Source organism: Thamnophis sirtalis, unplaced genomic scaffold (assembly GCF_051295495.1).
Source record: "Thamnophis sirtalis isolate CommonGarterSnake01/CBP01778 unplaced genomic scaffold, rThaSir2_p1.2 scaffold_11, whole genome shotgun sequence".
NCBI classification, from domain to species: Eukaryota; Metazoa; Chordata; class Lepidosauria; order Squamata; family Natricidae; genus Thamnophis; species Thamnophis sirtalis.
This window is the reverse complement of record NW_028261391.1, coordinates 3,032,947-3,051,469: the sequence shown is the minus strand read 5'-3', so window position 1 is coordinate 3,051,469 and position 18,523 is coordinate 3,032,947. Positions and strand designations below refer to the sequence as shown.

Sequence of the window (18,523 nt, the reverse complement as noted above, 5' to 3'; positions counted from 1 at the left end):
AAAGTAAGGAGAAGATACAGAACCCAGACGATGCACTATTGAATGAGAAAGGGAGGAAAGAGAGGGGAAACAGAAAAGAAAGTACTAATACATAAGTATATATTGAAAAGTGAGATATAAAGGGGGGGGGGGAAACATAGTTAGGATACATTAGTGAAGGAAAGGGAATAAGAAATGATGCTAAACTATATTTGGGTTTGTGGAAATAACCATTCCAGGAAAACATAAATTGAGATTTGAAAGAGACACCTATAACAACAAGAAAAGAAAGGAAGAGAGGAGGAGAGGAAGAGGAGGGAAAGAAGAAAGAGGTAAGGAGAGGAGGGTGGAAGGGAGAGAAAGAGAAGGAAAGAGGGGAGTAGGAGTAGGAGGAAGGGAAGGGAAGAAGGATGGGGAAGGAGAGGAGGAAGGAAGGAAGAGGTTAAGGAGGGTGGAAGGGAGAGAAAGAAGGAGAGAGGGTAGGAAGGGGAAGAGGAAGAGTAGGAGTAGGGGAGAGGTAAGGGAAGAAGGAAAGGGAAGGAGAGGAGGAAGGAAGGGGTAAAGGAGGTGGGAGAGAAAGAGAGAGGGTAGGAAGGGGAAGAGAAAGAGTAGGAGTAGGGGAGAGGTAAGGGAAGAAGGATGGGAAAGGAGATGAGGACGGAAGGAAGAGGTTAAGGAGGGTGGAAGGGAGAGAAAGAGAAGGAGAGAGGGTAGGAAGGGGAAGAGGAAGAAGGATGCGGAAGGAGAGGAGGAAGGAAGAAAGAGGTAAGGAAGATGGAAGGGAGTGAAAGAGACGGAGAGAGGGTAGGAAGGGGAGGAGGAAGTAGGAGTAGGAGGAAGGGAAGAAGGATGGGAAAGGAGAGGAGGAAGGAAGGAAGACGTTAAGGAAGATGGAAGGGATAGAAAGAGAAGGAGAGAGGGTAGGAAGGGGAAGAGGAAGAGTAGGAGAGAGGTAAGGGAAGAAGGAAGGGGAAGGAGAAATGGAAAGAAGAAAGTAGAGAAGGGAGGGAGGGAGAAAAGAAAGGGAAAAAAGGTGGTGTTACAACAGGAGGGATGGTAAATAAAGCAACCCAAATTGTATATATAAGCTATTAAATGGAATAACAAATGTAGAGGAATGAAAAATGTGAAGAAGAATAACACACTAGGTGAATGTATACTTATAATTGTGTGTAAGAGAATAAAAAATAAACTTTTCCAAAAAAAAAATGTATGTTTGCACCAGTTCATAAGACGGAGCCATCAAGGGGAAGGATTTTAATTTGCTTTGTGCTTAATGTAGCAATAGCCCTTAGACTGACATATCGCTTCATAGCGCTTTTAAAGCAGTTTAGAGTTGGCCTCTTCCTGTTGGGGCAGGAAGTCTTTGGATTCTTTTTTGGAGTCTTTGGATACAGCTGCTCCTCGAGTTACGACCAAAAGTGAGCCCTAAATTTATGTTGCTAAGTGAAACATTTCTTAAGGGAATTTTGCCCCGTTTTACGACCTTTCTTTCTACAGTTGTTAAGCGAATCGCTGCAGGTGTTAAGCTGGTCACACGGTTGTTAAAAGTGAATCTTGCTTCCCCACTGACCTTGTCAGGAGGTCGCAAAAGTGGATCGCGTGACCCCCCCCCTGGGACAATACAACCGTCATAAGTACCTGCCAGTTGCCAAGGGGCCGAATTTTGATTAAAGTGACTCTGGTCGTAAGTGTGAAAAATGGTCACGAGAGTCACTTTTTTCAATGCCAACCTAACTTTGAACTGAAGGAAGGGTTGTAAATCAATAACTACCTGCAGTTTGTGAGATTAAACAGGTGTGTTATACATTTGTTTTAATTTTATAGGAGTGTTTTATACCGCAGGCCTAAGTGGAACAACATAAAAATTCCAGGAAACGAACGAATATATTTCGCCCGATGAACAAAACTTGTCGAGACAACAAGAATTCCAATATATACATTTAAAGCCACCTGGGTGACAGTTCATGCTGAAGAAGAGGCTCAGAAATAAACATATAACGTGCCACACAGAGCCATAATCTGACTCGTAACTGTCGAGGGTGGCTTTTAATTTGGTTAAAATTTCCATGCAATCGTTCAAATGAATCGATCTGGCCGAACAAGCATGCGCCGGCATGAACATAGCAGAGAAGAAGACAGGACAGCGTAGAGAAATGTGGAAAGGTTTAAGAACCAAAAAGAAAAAGAAAAAAAAGGAGATATGGGAACTTACATATTCATCCTCACAGGGTCTCATACAGCCAGATTCCTTTAGAGGGGTAAACAGGCACACAGTCAGTAAAAGAGATGAAGAGAGAAAAACAAAAAAGGTTAAGAGAAAAAACCCAGAAATAAAACATAACGGATAAAATAAATGTGTTTTTTTTAAAATGAAAAAGTTGATTTAAGAAGAGAAAAACCACACTGGAAAAGTCCATGCGCAGAAACTTCGATTTCTTGATTTTTTATGAAGGATCCTTGATGCTCTCTGACCTGGGTCCTTTTCTTGCGGATGTTTCATTCCCCATGCCCTTCTTACACTGATGGTGTTACCTAGTTGGGTAATAAAATGTCTGCAAGAAAGCAACCAAGCTCGGAGCGCACCAAGGACTCCACACTCCTCCTCCTTTTCCTCCCCTCCTCCTCCCCTCCCCTCTCTTCTCCTCCACCCTGCACATCCCTTTTTCTTCCAGCACTGATGAGGTTACCTAGTTGGGTCATTAAATGTCTGCAAGAAAGCCACCAAGCTCAGAGAGCACCAAGGATTCCATACTCCTCCTCCTTTTCCTCCCCTCCTCCTCCCCTCTCTTCTCCTTCTCCTCCACCCTGCACATCCCTTTTTCTTCCAGCACTGATGAGGTTACCTAGTTGGGTCATTAAATGTCTGCAAGAAAGCCACCAAGCTCAGAGAGCACCAAGGACTCCACACTCCTCCTCCTTTTCCTCCCCTCCTCCTCCCCTCTCTTCTCCTTCTCCTCCACCCTGCACATCCCTTTTTCTTCCAGCACTGATGAGGTTACCTAGTTGGGTCATTAAATGTCTGCAAGAAAGCCACCAAGCTTAGAGAGCACCAAGGAGACCACAGTCCTTTTTCTTTCTTTCTTTCTTTCTTTCTTTCTTTCTTTCTTTCTTTCTTTCTTTCTTTCTTTCTTTCTTTCTTTTCTTTCTTTCTCTTTCTTCCTTCTTTTTCTTTCTTTTTCTTTTTCTCTTTCTTCTTCTCCTTCTCCTTTTTTCTCCCCCCCTCCTCCTCTCCCTGAAACACCCTGCCCCCTAGCACTGATGACGTTACCTAGTTGGGTCATTAAATGTCTGTAAGAAAGCCACCAAGCTCAGAGGGCACCAAGGAGCCCACAGTCCTTTTTCTTTCTTTCCTTCTTTCCTTCTTTCTTTCTTCCTTCCTTTTCTTTCTTTTTCTTTTTTACGCTCTCTCTTTCTTCTTCTCCTTCTCCTTTTTTCTCCCCCTCCTCCTCTCCCCGAAACACCTTGCCCCCTAGCACTGACGACGTTACCTAGTTGGGTCATTAAATGTCTGCCAGAAAGCCACCAAGCTCAGAGAGCACCAAGGACCTCACAGCCCTCCTCCTGCTCCGGCTTCCTCCCACATCCCTCCCACCGTGTTTCCCTGAAAATAAGACAGGATCTTATTTTCTTTGGGCCCCCGAAATATAGCCTTGGTCTTATTATAATTGGAGGGGGCTTAGATCTCTGACAGGTGGCAGGTGGGACGGGCGAGAAGTGAGATGTGCGTCTTCCCTTTCCACCTCCGTCTCGCTCCTCGCTGTTCTGTCCAGGGAAACATGTTGTAAAAAAAAGCCTTCAAAACTTCTCAAACTCGCGAGGTTTTTTTTTTAACAACGTGTTTTGCTGGACAGAAGGGCGAGGAATGTGATGGAGCTGGAAAGGGAAGACACACTGGGGTGCAATTTGGAGGGTGGCAGGGGATGGGGTCTCTCTTAGCAACATTAATTTTAGGCCCAATTGTGGTCGTAAGTGGAAGGCTACACGTACCAAGGACCCCTCAGTTCAACCCTGAGCTAGAAACACTCTCTTTTATTAATCCGAGGTGGCGCAGTGGTTAGAGTGCAGTACTGCAGGCTACTTTAGCTGACTGCTAGTTCTGCAGTTCGGCTGTTCAAATCTCACCGGCTCAAGGTTGACTCAGCCTTCCATCCTTCCGAGGTGGGTAAAATGAGGACCCGGATTGTTGTTGGGGGCGATATGCTGACTCTGTAAACCGCTTAGAGAGGGCTGAAAGCTCTATGAAGCGGTATATAAGTCTAATTGCTATTGCTATTGCTATTGCTATTTAATGTTCATGTTCTCTAGCAATTATTTCTTATAACGTGAGGCTGGGAAAAAGGACGATTGATAATTAAACAGGTGAGCCAAGAGCTATTGAACTGCCATCTTTAGGGGATGCAGGGAGTGAATTATCCACCGCCATGGGATCAAACGTCAGGCCCTTGGCCACTGACTCATATTTATGACGGTCAACGGGGAAGCCAGATTCACTTAACGACCGTGTTACGAATTTAACAACTGCAGCCGTTCACTTAACCGTTGTGGCAAGGAAGGTCGTAGAAGGGGGAGGGGGGCAAACTGATTTCACACATCTCTCTCTCACTTAACGACCGAGATGTGGGGCTCCACTGTGGCCGTAAATCGAGGGCAACCTGTATATGCTGCCTGGCACTGAACTGAAGGGCCGGCTGTTCAACGAAGCCACAAAATGTTGTGCCACGAAGTAGACGGGAAGGCTGCCTGCTGCAAAACGTTCAGAAATTTGCTATTGGAGCTCCAATTAGTGCAGTGTTTCTCAACCTTGGCAACTTGAAGATGTCTGGACTTCAACTCCCAGAATTCCCCAGCCAGTATTCGGACATCTTCAAGTTGCCAAGGTTGAGAAACACTGAATTTAGTGTTTGGCAACCCGCTGTGAAAACATCGCCCGCATTTCGATTGAATTGAAGGCCGAGAGGATGACGCCACAAAGCAAGGAGCTTAGAGAGGAAATGGATGAGAAGTTTCCTGCCTAAGCAGGGGGTTGGACTAGAAGACCTCCAAGGTCCCTTCCAGTTCCGTTATTCTCTTCTATTCTATTCTCAATCTAGCAATTTTTAAAAAAAGAGAGAAGCCAAAATCATTGCGCATATTTTTATCTGGCTTTCTTCAGCCGGGCACACAAGATAAGATGAATCAAAGCGATCTTTAAAAAGGCGAAGGGAGGCAGGGTTTCCGCTCCGGGAAACTTAAGCGCTAACGGTCCCCGCCATGTTTTGTGGTTCCCCTCAAGAGGAAATCACATGGGACCTTCAACAGAGCCAAGGTGGCGCAGTGGTTAGGGTGCAGTACTGCAGGCCACTTCAGCTGACTGTTATCTGGCATTCAGCGGTTCTAATCTCACCGGCTCAAGGTTGACTCAGCCTTCCATCCTTCCGAGGTGGGTAAAATGAGGACCCAGATTGTTGTTGGGGGCGATATGCTGACTCTGTAAACCACTTAGAGAGGGCTGAAAGCCCTATGAAGCGGTATATAAGTCTAACTGCTATTGCTATAAGATGGTTCAGCATCCTCCCGCTGGGTACCAGGGACTCGCCCACAGCCTTGGAAAAGAATTGGGAGGAGGGCTTCAAGGGGGGGAGGGGGGGAAGATGCAGCTCAGGAGATCCACTCATAGATATTCTGATCTAGGCTTCACCAGATCACCAAGCAGACTCCTTGTCTCCAACCCCCCAACCCCTTTTTATGAAGCTCATGTGAATTCCTCTCATTCACATCCAGCAAAGTCCCGGGAAAACAGTCTTTCAAGGGCGAATTGACAACCACGGGCTTGGAGAGCTGCCAGGCCGATATCTTCTAAACGCCATGCTGTAGCCGCAATTCCTTGGCCAGAAGTCAGGAGCAGATCTTCACCCTGATGAATTGAACTAATTCCCAATCTCCTGGTGGCTTTCGTGTCTAACACAGGACTAGAATTCCCAGCCTCCTGGTGATTGGTCTACAGTTACCCAGCTGGCTTTCGTGTCTAATGAAGGACTAGAACTCCCAGTCTCCTGGTCACTGGCCTACAGTTACCCAGCTGGCTTTCGTGTCTAATGAAGGACTAGAACTCCCAGCCTCCTGGTCACTGGCCTACAGTTACCCAGCTGGCTTTCGTGTCTAATGAAAGACTAGAACTCCCAGCCTCCTGGTGATTGGTCTACAGTTACCCAGCTGGCTTTCGTGTCTAATGAAGGACTACAATTCCCAGCCTCCTGGTCACTGGCCTACAGTTACCCAGCTGGCTTTCGTGTCTAATGAAGGACTAGAAACTCCCAGCCTCCTGGTGATTGGTCTACAGTTACCCAGCTGGCTTTCGTATCTAACGCAGGACTAGAAACTCCCAGCCTCCTGGTGATTGGCCTACAGTTACCCAGCTGGCTTTCGTGTCTAATGCAGGACTAGAACTCCCAGCCTCCTGGTCACTGGCCTACAGTTACCCAGCTGGCTTTCGTGTCTAATGCAGGACTAGAACTCCCAGCCTCCTGGTCACTGGCCTACAGTTACCCAGCTGGCTTTCGTGTCTAACGCAGGATTAGAAACTCCCAGTCTCCTGGTGATTGGTCTACAGTTACCCAGCTGGCTTTCGTGTCTAATGAAAGACTAGAACTCCCAGCCTCCTGGTGATTGGTCTACAGTTACCCAGCTGGCTTTCGTGTCTAATGAAGGACTACAATTCCCAGCCTCCTGGTCACTGGCCTATAGTTACCCAGCTGGCTTTTGTGTCCAACGCAGGACTAGAAACTCCCAGCTTCCTGGTGATTGGCCTACAGTTACCCAGCTGGCTTTCGTGTCTAATGAAGGACTAGAACTCCCAGCCTCCTGGTGATTGGTCTACACTACAGTTACCCAGCTGGCTTTCGTGTCTAATGAAGGACTTGAACTCCCAGCCTCCTGGTGATTGGTCTACAGTTACCCAGCTGGCTTTCGTGTCTAATGAAAGACTAGAACTCCCAGCCTCCTGGTGATTGGTCTACAGTTACCCAGCTGGCTTTCGTGTCTAATGAAGGACTACAATTCCCAGCCTCCTGGTCACTGGCCTACAGTTACCCAGCTGGCTTTCGTGTCTAATGAAGGACTAGAAACTCCCAGCCTCCTGGTGATTGGTCTACAGTTACCCAGCTGGCTTTCGTATCTAACGCAGGACTAGAAACTCCCAGCCTCCTGGTGATTGGCCTACAGTTACCCAGCTGGCTTTCGTGTCTAATGCAGGACTAGAACTCCCAGCCTCCTGGTCACTGGCCTACAGTTACCCAGCTGGCTTTCGTGTCTAATGCAGGACTAGAACTCCCAGCCTCCTGGTCACTGGCCTACAGTTACCCAGCTGGCTTTCGTGTCTAACGCAGGATTAGAAACTCCCAGTCTCCTGGTGATTGGTCTACAGTTACCCAGCTGGCTTTCGTGTCTAATGAAAGACTAGAACTCCCAGCCTCCTGGTGATTGGTCTACAGTTACCCAGCTGGCTTTCGTGTCTAATGAAGGACTACAATTCCCAGCCTCCTGGTCACTGGCCTATAGTTACCCAGCTGGCTTTTGTGTCCAACGCAGGACTAGAAACTCCCAGCTTCCTGGTGATTGGTCTACAGTTACCCAGCTGGCTTTCGTGTCTAATGAAGGACTAGAACTCCCAGCCTCCTGGTCACTGGCCTACAGTTACCCAGCTGGCTTTCGTGTCTAATGAAGGACTAGAAACTCCCAGTCTCCTTGTGATTGGTCTACAGTTATCCAGCTGGCTTTCGTGTTTAATGAATGACTAGAACTCCCAGCCTCCTGGTGATTGGTCTACAGTTACCCAGCTGGCTTTCATGTCTAATGCAGGACTAAAAACTCCCAGCCTCCTGGTGATTGACCTATAGTTACCCAGCTGGCTTTCGTGTCAAGCCAGTTTTCATGCTGAAGCCGGTAGCCCTTCTACCCAAGATAAAACTTCTGAATTTAAATTCCTGATCAAACTCTGCTCAGAACCACGAAAAGACACTGCCTTCGCTTCGTTTATGCCGATACGGCTATTTCCACCGGATTGCACAAGCTGGCTGGGAATCATAAAATCTAAAACACGGTGGCCTTTGTCAAGCCACACCCTTGGCAATCTTGTTCTCTTGAGTGTGAAATGGGAACAAAGAATTGCAGTGTGTGGCGTAAAGAAACGAGATAAAAGAGGCAAAGCCAGCATTTTAGGGATTTCGTGCAGCGACGCAGTTTCACAGTAAGGGAAGGGTTGAAAAGTTGTGCGTTGGACATCGCGGGGAGCCGTTAGGAACATCTCTGGGTGGGTCTAAAGGCTGAACCACGGCAGGGCACTTTGATTCCCACCAGGGATGAACGGCTGCAAAAGTTGATGGAGTTAGCAGAGATGGTGAAACTGATTTGCTTTGATTAAAGAGGGGAAAAAACCCCTCACAATCACTTCGGTTTCTACTTGGAAACCGTTTCTGGACTTTTTGCTCGAGGTGGAAAAAGAAAAGAGAAATTTTTGATTTGGGGTTTTACCGATCAGATCCGTTTGTTGCTGTAGAAATGGCCGCCTTATACTATTATGCAGAAGGAAAGAAGTTGAGTATGCTGGCTGGGGAATTCTGGGAGTTGAAGTCCGGACATCTTCAAGTTGCCAAGGTTGAGAAACACTGGACTAGAAGACCTCCAAGGTCCCGTCCAACTCTACGAAGGGAAGAGCTAAAGAACAGGGGTCGACTTGGGAGTAAGGCCACAGGTGGACGATGAATGGCCCCTCCCGGAGGAAATAAAAGAGGAGCGAAAGGGGAGTGGAGTTTGCAGGAGACCATTAGTTCGCTTCATTGGTTCGTGACTCTCCAAAACTCCTTGCCAAGTTCTGCAGAGATCGGCCTGGCAGCTCTCCAAGCCAGATGAGGTCTGTGACTGTAAATCCTCCCTTGAAAGACTTTGCTGGATGGGAAGGAGCAGAATCCACAGTCAATTAATAAAAGGGCTTTTTGTCGGGACCAGGAGTTTGCTTCATGCTCTTGGGAAGCCTCGGTCAGAACATGGCCTTACTCACACAAGCGTCGCTGGCGCTCTGGGTCTCTCTCGTGCCAGCACTCGTGCGAGCATCGCAGGTGCTCTGGGCCTAATTTATGTGAGGAACGCAGTGTGGGGAGTCTCTAATCCAGTGTTTCTCAACCTTGGCAACTTGAAGATGTCCGGACTTCAACTCCCAGAATTCCCCAGCCAGCGTATGCTGGCTGGGGAATTCTGGGAGTTGAAGTCCGGACATCTTCAAGTTGCCAAGGTTGAGAAACACTGCTCTAGCCCAAACACACAGAAACACAACACGGGGAACATCCACAGATAAAGTCACCGTTATACTTACAGTTCCGGGCCTGGTGAAATCTATGCTGTGTGGGACGCTTTGTTTCATCTGGTTGCTGAAGAGACGCATGCAGACACTCTGAAGGTCTTCGGGGGTGATCTGAGATGAGCAAGAAACCACCCACCCACCCCCAAAAGGAAAGTTAGAACTCTTTTCCCTTTTAAAAACAACAACAACAACAACTGGAAGGATAAACAGGCTTTGTGTGGTTGTGGAGAAGGCTGAACACAAGCCTTTCCACTGATGGGGGAGTTAAACAGCAAAGTTAGAACTGCCCAGGGCACCACCAGTAAAGGAGCTTCAAAGTACAGGCAGGCCTCGACTTACGACAATGCAATGGAGCCCAGCATTTATGTCACTAAGCAAAGACATTTGTTAAGTGAGTTCTGCCCCATTTTAAGACCCTGCCTGTTAAGCGAATCAACTTTTGTAACCTCCTGACAAAGCAAAATCAATGGGGAAGCCAGATTCACTTAACAACCAAGTCACTAATTTATTAGTGACACAGGGTTGGCCTCCTCCGGGTGCCATCTACCAGCCAATGCCACCTGGCTATTACCCGGGGGAGGGCCTTCTCTGTGGCAGCTCCGGCCCTCTGGAACGAACTCCCCGCAGGGATTCGGACCCTCACCTCTCTCCAAGCCTTCCGAAAAGCTGTCAAAACCTGGCTTTGCCGGCAGGCCTGGGGGTGATGAGTTCCCTCCCCTCTCGACATGTATGGTTGTGTGACTGTTGTTTACCTTTATTATTTGCATTTTGTTTTTATGTTCCCCTTTTTCCCCTTGAACTGTTCGCCGCCCTGAGTCCTCCCGGAGAAGGGCGGCATACACATAATAAAATTCTATTCTATTCTATTCTATTAACTTATGAGATTCGGGTTAATGTCAGGGTTCCAAATAGCTTCTGAAAGTAAATCAGAGTCGAAGGCAAAGGATTCCTCAAAGTTCCAATTTATGAAGAGAGCCATATTGGCACATCTGGGAAAACCCGAATCTGAAAGCTTCCTGGTTAGTTCAAGATTTGGCCCCCAGATCCACAAGCCCACCCCATGGTCCAATCTCCCACTGCCATGCTGGCAGATTCCACCCATCCAGTTCCGGTCAGGTGCAGAAGTGCAGAGACAAAGGATGACCTTGGCTTTCTAGAAAGAATGTTGTTATGGCTACATAGCATCTAACTCCGTACAATCCCATTTTCCCACCATAGAAAATGCAGAGCAGAATAATAGAGAGTGTGGCAGGCCTAAGATCCAAAAAAAAACATAGCTGCAGGCTTGACAGAATCCGGCTGAATTATTTACTTGTGTGCTGGTTGGATCCCTGCAAACTCTTGACATAATATCTATCGTTCAGACCGGCCCAACATCTGTTAGTTCTGAAAGAAAACCTCTTAAAATAAATAAAGCTAAAATAAGCCTCTCTTCAGAGCCCTCCATTAACAGTCCATTGTTGTATTTAACTCGCGCAAGCTCCACTAACGTCTTCCAGTGCTTTATAAAATTGCCCTAAATATTATCTCTGAGCAATGCCGTTAATTGCGCAGGGTTTCAATGAGCATCAATTCTGGGCTCAGTTGGGGTTCGCAAGTGGAGGCTTAGCTGCATTCTATTTTCAAACCTCTCCGAACTTGGTGAGAGTCATCCTTATACTCAACTCAACAGTGACCCCTTCTGGTGAGAACTGGGGGGGAACAACTTTATTATTTATTAAATTAAATTATTTAACTTAAATGGTTTTTCGCCCAAATTGGGGATTTTCAGGCATAATTAAAAAGGGAAACGGGAACATTTATTTTATTATTTTATTAATAAAATTTATAGGCCGCCCAATCCCGAAGGACTCCGGGCGGCTTACAAAAAGAGGAAGAAGAAATAATTTAAAAAAGACAGATTTAAAATCACAGCACATGTGATTTGTTCTGAATTGAAGCTCTATTCTGGGTTTTTTTAATTATACGTACTGCATGCAACATGTGCAAAAAAAAAGGGGTGGGGCTTTGACTCTTGACTTTTTTGACCTCTACGGGCCCGAGACCCCCGTCCATCGTGCCTGCTCTATGGATGTCCTTACCATCTTGCCATTCACCGTGGCCTCCAGAGAATCCACCAGCTCAGCGGTGACGCCAATGAGGTTGTGATAATCGGCCTGGATTTTGTTGAAGCGCTTGAGGTAGGTCATGGTTTTGCGTTCGGATTCTACCAGCTGTTGGTGGAGCTGCTGTAACGTTTCTGCAAAGGAGCAAAAGAAAAAGAAGAGAGAAAGTGACAGAGACATAGACAGAGAGAGAAGAGAGAGAAGAGAGAGGGGGGGGAGAGAGAGACAGATAGAGAAAAGAGAGACAGAGAAGAGAGAGAGGAGAGGAGAGAGAGAGAGACAGATAGAGAGAGAGAAGAGAGAGAAGAGAGAGGGGGAGAGAGAGAGAGAAGAGAGAGGGGGGAGAGAGAGACAGATAGAGAAAAGAGAGACAGATAGAGAGGGAGAAGAGAGAGAAGAGACGGGGGAGAGAGAGACAGATAGAGAAAGAGAAAAGAGAAGAGAGAGAGGAGAGAGAGAGAGAGACAGATAGAGAAGAGAGAGAAGAGAGAGGGGGGAGAGAGAGAGAGGAGAGAGACAGATAGAGAAAGAGAAAAGAGAAGAGAGAGAGGAGAGAGAGAGACAGATAGAGAGAGAAGAGAGAGAAGAGGGGGGAGAGAGAGAGGAGAGAGACAGATAGAGAAAAGAGAGACAGAGAAGAGAGAGAGGAGAGGAGAGAGAGAGAGACAGATAGAGAGAGAGAAGAGAGAGAAGAGAGAGGGGGAGAGAGAGAGAGAAGAGAGAGGGGGGAGAGAGAGACAGATAGAGAAAAGAGAGACAGATAGAGAGGGAGAAGAGAGAGAAGAGACGGGGGAGAGAGAGACAGATAGAGAAAGAGAAAAGAGAAGAGAGAGAGGAGAGAGAGAGAGAGACAGATAGAGAAGAGAGAGAAGAGAGAGGGGGGAGAGAGAGAGAGGAGAGAGACAGATAGAGAAAGAGAAAAGAGAAGAGAGAGAGGAGAGAGAGAGACAGATAGAGAGAGAAGAGAGAGAAGAGGGGGGAGAGAGAGAGAGAGGAGAGAGACAGATAGAGAAAAGAGAGACAGAGAAGAGAGAGAGGAGAGGAGAGAGAGAGACAGATAGAGAGAGAGAAGAGACAGAAGAGAGAGGGGGGAGAGAGAGAGAGAGAAGAGAGAGGGGGAGAGAGAGACAGATAGAGAAAGAGAAAAGAGAAGAGAGAAGAGAGAGAGGAGAGAGAGAGACAGATAGAGAAAAGAGAGACAGATAGAGAGGGAGAAGAGAGAGAAGAGACGGGGGAGAGAGAGACAGATAGAGAAAGAGAAAAGAGAAGAGAGAGAGGAGAGAGAGGAGAGAGAGAGACAGATAGAGAGAGGAGAGAGAGAAGAGAGGGGGGAGAGAGGGGGGAGAGAGACAGATAGAGAAAGAGAAAAGAGAAGAGAGAGAGGAGAGAGAGAGACAGATAGAGAGAGAAGAGAGAGAGAGGAGAGAGAGAGAGACAGATAAGAGAGAGAGAAGAGAGAGAAGAGGGGGGGGGGAGAGAGAGAGATGTAGTAAGAACTGATGTTGCATAATAGTTCCCAGTTTGTTCCAAAAACTGTTCTTTTGCTGTTTTTCTCCGTGGTTTAAGTTAGATCAAAAAATAAACCTTAGCAACAAAGGGATTTTGCTGGAATCTGGAGAGGCTGATCTCCATTTTTATTTTATTTTTGCAAAATTATTTTTTTTTAAAAAAAAATTGGAGGACAATATATGGATGTCAGGTAGCGGCATCACTATAAAGAGACCTCGACGTACGACCAAAATTGAGCCCAAAATTTCTGTTGCTAAGCAAGATACTCAACTGTTCAACTGTTGTATGTATGTGTGGACAAGGGCCATAGGCCATTTTTTTCAGTGATGTTGTAACCCTGAACAGTCACTAAATGAACTATTTGCACGTTGAGGGCCCCCTGTATTTCTGTTATATGGCATAACCGCCCCCACAGCAAATCTTTATTTAAAAAACACGGAATTCACTTAACGACCGCTGCACAGACGCAAACACACCCAGAGGTTGTAAAATCAGGTCAGTCACATTACTGACCTGTTTTATGGACACCACGACTTACGACCCCGATGGGCAGGCTCCATTATGGTTGGAAACCGAGGACTACTTATATACTCTTATCATCAGGAGAGCTACAGGTAGTCCTCGACTTACAATGGTTCACTTAGTGACCGTTGAAGGTTACAACGGCACTGAAAAAAAGTGACTTAGGGCCATTGTTCATAATTATTCCCATTGCTGCATCCCCAGGGTCCCGGGATTTATATTCAGACGGTGGACAACCGACTCACATTTATGACGGTCGCAGTGTCCCGGAGTCATGTGATCCCCTCTTGCGACCGACGAGCAAAGTCAATGGGGAAACCAGACTCATTTAACAACCGTGTTACTGATTTAAGAACGGCAGCAATTCCCTTAACGAATATGCTGTGAAATGTCGTAAAAGGGGGCAAAATTCACTTAACAACCTCCTCACAGAGTGTCGGGCCTGCAAGCGATCTTTTCTTTTTTGGATTTCAGGCCTGCCACCCTTTCTACTGGGGGGAATTATACGGAGTTGGGTGGTATGTAGCCATAACAACATTCTTCTTAGAAATTCAAGGTCATCTTTGTCTCTGCACCCGACCGGAACTGGATGGGTGGAGCTGCCAGTGTGGCAGTGGGAGATTGGACCGTGGGATGGACTGGTGGGTGGGGGAGGAAAGAGCCGAGGTGGTGCAGTGGTTAGGGTGCAGCACTGCAGGCCACTTCAGCTGACTGTTAGCTGCAGTTCAGCGGTTCAAATCTTACCGGCTCAGGGTTGACTCAGCCTTCCATCCTTCCGAGGTGGGTAAAATGAGGACCCGGATTGTTGTTGGGGGCAATATGCTGACTCTGTAAACCGCTTAGGAAGCCCTATGAAGCGGTATATAAGTCTAACTGCTATGGCTATGCTATGGCTATCTTGAACTTTCAGCTGGGTGGGGAAAACCGGGAAGCTTTCAGATTTGGGTTTCCCCAGATGTGCCGAGGTGAAATCTCTAATAAAGTGGAACTTTTGAGGAAACTCAAGGCTGGGAATTTTATTTCGTTGGGGGGTGTTTTTTGGAACCCTGACACATAGCCCCATAAATTTTGGGCTCAGTTGTGGTCGTAAAATTGAGGACTGCCTGTACTACGGAGAGCTGAAAAGTCCAAAATTCTTCTTCTAGTTACTACGGATTTACCTTGGCTGCACTGCGTGTTCTCTTTCTGCATTGGGAGAGGATGAGAGCTCAGGAAAATGGGCTTTGGGTGAAAATCAGCCTCTCGTTGCTGTTTGTTGAGCAGGGATGGGCAGCTGTGGCCCCTTTCAGGCCTGTGGACTTCAACTCCCAGAATTCCTGAGCCGGCTGGCCTCTCTTCTTGAGGGGGAGGGAGGGAGGGAGGGAGAGACCGCCAAGGACCTCACAGTTCTACTCCTCCTTTCCGTGACGCCCTCTCTCCCTTCTAGCACTGATGATGTTACCTAGGTGGGTCAGGAAACGCCTGCAAGAAAACCTTGAAGCTGAGCACTGAGGGCCCCATCATCGTTCTCCTCTTCCTCCTTCTCTCCATGCGTGACCCGTCAAAACCGCGGTCCACTAAAGCGCGCCCAGTTAAAGCGCGTACCTGACGTCATCAGCAGCGCGACAAATACGACCGCGGAGAAAAAAGGGCGCTTTAAAAAGCGCTTTTAAAGCAAGCCGATTCACATAAAGGTAAGGGTTAGGTTTAGGTTTAGGTTTAGGGTTAGGTTTAGGTTTAGGTTTAGGGTTAGGTTTAGGTTTAGGGTTAGGTTTAGGGTTAGGTTTAGGTTTAGGTTTAGGTTTAGGTTTAGGTTTAGGGTTAGGTTAAGGGTTAGGGTTAGGTTTAGGGTTAGGTTAAGGGTTAGGGTTAGGTTTAGGTTTAGGGTTAGGTTTAGGGTTAGGTTAAGGGTTAGGGTTAGGTTTAGGGTTAGGTTAAGGGTTAGGTTTAGGTTTAGGTTTAGGTTAAGGGTTAGGGTTAGGGTTAGGGTTAGGTTTAGGTTTAGGTTTAGGGTTAGGTTTAGGGTTAGGTTTAGGTTTAGGGTTAGGTTTAGGGTTAGGTTAAGGGTTAGGGTTAGGTTTAGGGTTAGGTTAAGGGTTAGGGTTAGGTTTAGGGTTAGGTTTAGGGTTAGGTTAAGGGTTAGGGTTAGGTTTAGGGTTAGGTTAAGGGTTAGGGTTAGGTTTAGGGTTAGGTTAAGGGTTAGGTTTAGGTTTAGGTTTAGGGTTAGGTTAAGGGTTAGGGTTAGGTTTAGGTTTAGGTTTAGGGTTAGGTTTAGGGTTAGGTTTAGGTTTAGGGTTAGGTTTAGGTTTAGGGTTAGGTTAAGGGTTAGGGTTAGGTTAAGGGTTAGGCTTAGGGTTAGGTTTAGGGTTAGGTTTAGGGGGGTTAGGTTTAGATTTACGCGTTAATTTTAAGTTTACCGCTCACAGCGTGCTGTTTTCGTCGCGCTGTGATGACGTCACGTACGCGCTTTCGTCGAGCGCGCTTTAGTCTACCGCGGTTTTGTGGTGGAACCCTCTCCATGACCCCCACCCCTCATCTAGCACTGATGACGTTCCCTAGTTGGGCACGAAATGTCTGCAAGGAACCCCACAAGTTCAGAGGGGACCAAGGACTTCACTGTTCATCCCTCAGCTACAAATATCCTCTTCTATCAGATAAAGATCTGTACTTTGGTGGGAAAGGAGGTGATTGGATCAGCAAATTGGGAGAAAGTCAGGTCTCTTCCCCCACCCCCACCCCCCCAAATGCTGCTTCTTACAAACCGTTTCCTTTCCCTCAATCTTTGGATTAAGGATCGGCAATAGTCTGTAGAGATTCTCAGTCATCCAGGCCGTGTTTGTCCCAAAGGTGATTTTTTTTCAGGAGACAACTGGACTTCCTTGTTTTTTCTTTCGAAGACGTTTCGCTTCTCCTCCAAGGAGCTTCTTCAGCTCTGACTGGATGGTGGGGAAGGGAAGGAGTGATCCTCCTTGCAGACAAAGCTGGTCATTTGCAGGAGCCGAGGTGGCGCAGTGGTTAAATGCAGCACTGCAGGCTACTTCAGCTGACTGCAGTTCTGCAGTTCGGCTGTTCAAATCTCACCGGCTCAAGGTTGACTCAGCCTTCCATCCTTCCGAGGTGGGTGAAATGAGAACCCGGATTGTTGTTGGGGGCAATATGCTGACTCTGTCAACCGCTTAGAGAGGGCTGAAAGCCCTATGAAGCGGTATATAAGTCTAACTGCTATTGCTATTGCTATCCTTTATAGAGTCGTTGAGGCCACTTGGAGGTTGATCTGTGTCCTCAGGGTCACCCAAGTGCGCTCCTGCAGTCCCCCCCCCCACGGATTTGCAGAGGAAAAACTGCAGACTATAGGAACCATTTGCACCACAAACCTCCAGTGGTCTTAACAACCCTCTAAAAGAATGCAAATGACCAGCTATCCCCCACTATATTCAAATGACCAGCTATCCCCCCCTAACTTCAAAGTGAAGAAGTTTCTTGGATGAGAAACAAAATGCCTTCAAAAGGAAAAATGAGAAAGAAAGAAAAATTAAGAGAAAAACAGTATACATGTGAAGTCACATTGCATTGAGATCTAACACATCGTGTCTAGCCTATTTTCTTTAAAAATAGGATAAGCCAAATACATTAACATATAGTGGAAATACACCGAGGGGAGGAGGAGTAGGAAAGAAGAAAGATGGGTAGAGAGGGATGGGAGAGAGGGGGGGGGGAGGCGAAAGGGAATGGGGGGAGTGGATCTGGAGAGAGGAGTGGTAGAGGGCGAGGGGAAGTAGGGTAGAGGGGGATGATGGAGGGAAGATAGAAACCGTGCCCCTATCTCGAATGGTATGATTGTTGCGCTTTTAAATTATGTATTGTTTTGTGTTGTTGTCAAATTGTTTGTATCCCCCCTTCCCTTGTTTTGAGTTGTGAGCCGCCCTGAGTCCCCCTCGGGGGAAAAGGGTGGCATACAAATGAAATAAACAGTTAAACAGAAAGTTGGAGGGTGGTGGAAGAAAGAGGTGTATGGAGAATGGAAGAGGTATATTGGGCTTTTATTTTCTGGGGCATTGTCGACAAGAGGAATTGATGCAATTACTGTTTAATACTGTATGGGGTATACATGTGAGTGTATGAAAATGAAAATGAAAATATACTAAAAGAAAAAAAAGAAAAAAAGGAAAAATGAGAAAGTCCAGTTGCCTCCTGAAAAAAGCACCTTTAGGACAAGGATCAATAAATTATGTCTTAAAAGACAGAACATCAAGCACTATCTGGAATCCCCATCTAATAATCAGCTTTCAATGTATAATTATCATGTTGATTAGCCAGTCGATAAAAACATAGCAATTAAATAAAGCAGTGAATCAGAAGCGCTGCTCCTCCTGCGAGACACACAAATGCCGCTGGAGGCCGCCAGAGGCTCTTGTTATTCCCAGCCTGAGAAAATGTTTTCCTCCAGTTATATCGTGCGATAACATCCTGTTATCTAAAACGGGCATTCCTCTACGGGATTTAAAAGAGTTCTTTCTCAGTGGGTACAACTGGATTCGCTTATAAGACACTTTCGGAAGGATACATATAAGGTCAGGAGCCTCGGGCTGTCGCTGGCCTTGAGTGTGGCTGACAGAAATTCTTCCAGCCTCGTTTTCAGATCAGATTCCCACGAATCCTGCAAAACAAAACGCACGGTGAGAATTGTTGCCGAATTAACGCAGAGCTCAATAGCTTTGCTCTCTCTCTGCCAGCTCATTGAAACCCTGCGAAATTAACGGCATTGCTCAGAGATAATATTTAGGGCAATTTTATAAAGCACCGGAAGACGTTAGTGGAGTTTGCGCGAGTTAAATACAACAATGGACTGTTAATGGAGGGCTCTGAAGAGAGGCTTATTTTAGCTTTATTTATTTTAAGAGGTTTTCTTTCAGAACTAACAGAGGTTGGGCCGGTCTGAATGATAGATATTATGTCAAGAGTTTGCAGGGATCCAACCAGCACACAAGTAAATAATTCAGCCGGATTGTGTCAGGCCTGCAGCCATCTTTCCTTTTGGATCTTAGGCCTGCCACACTCTCTATTATTCTACTCTGCATTTTCTATGGTGGGA

At 46.6% G+C, this 18,523-nt stretch overlaps 1 protein-coding gene across 2 annotated transcripts in view; it reads right to left on the bottom strand.

Annotated features, from left to right (window-relative positions):
* ARMC9 (armadillo repeat containing 9) overlaps positions 1-18,523 on the bottom strand; it is a 120,040-nt gene that overhangs the window by 82,234 nt on the left and 19,283 nt on the right. Inside the window, exons 6-10 of one of the 2 annotated variants that reach the window (XM_087725059.1) lie at positions 17,996-18,088; positions 14,613-14,637; positions 11,398-11,555; positions 9,329-9,427; positions 2,195-2,230 (exon numbers count right to left, since the gene is read on the bottom strand). In XM_087725059.1, the coding sequence (XP_087581185.1) occupies positions 2,195-2,230; positions 9,329-9,427; positions 11,398-11,555; positions 14,613-14,637; positions 17,996-18,088 (411 nt within the window). The remainder of the gene's footprint in view (positions 1-2,194; positions 2,231-9,328; positions 9,428-11,397; positions 11,556-14,612; positions 14,638-17,995; positions 18,089-18,523) is intronic. The other variant, XM_087725061.1, reaches the window with a different exon arrangement.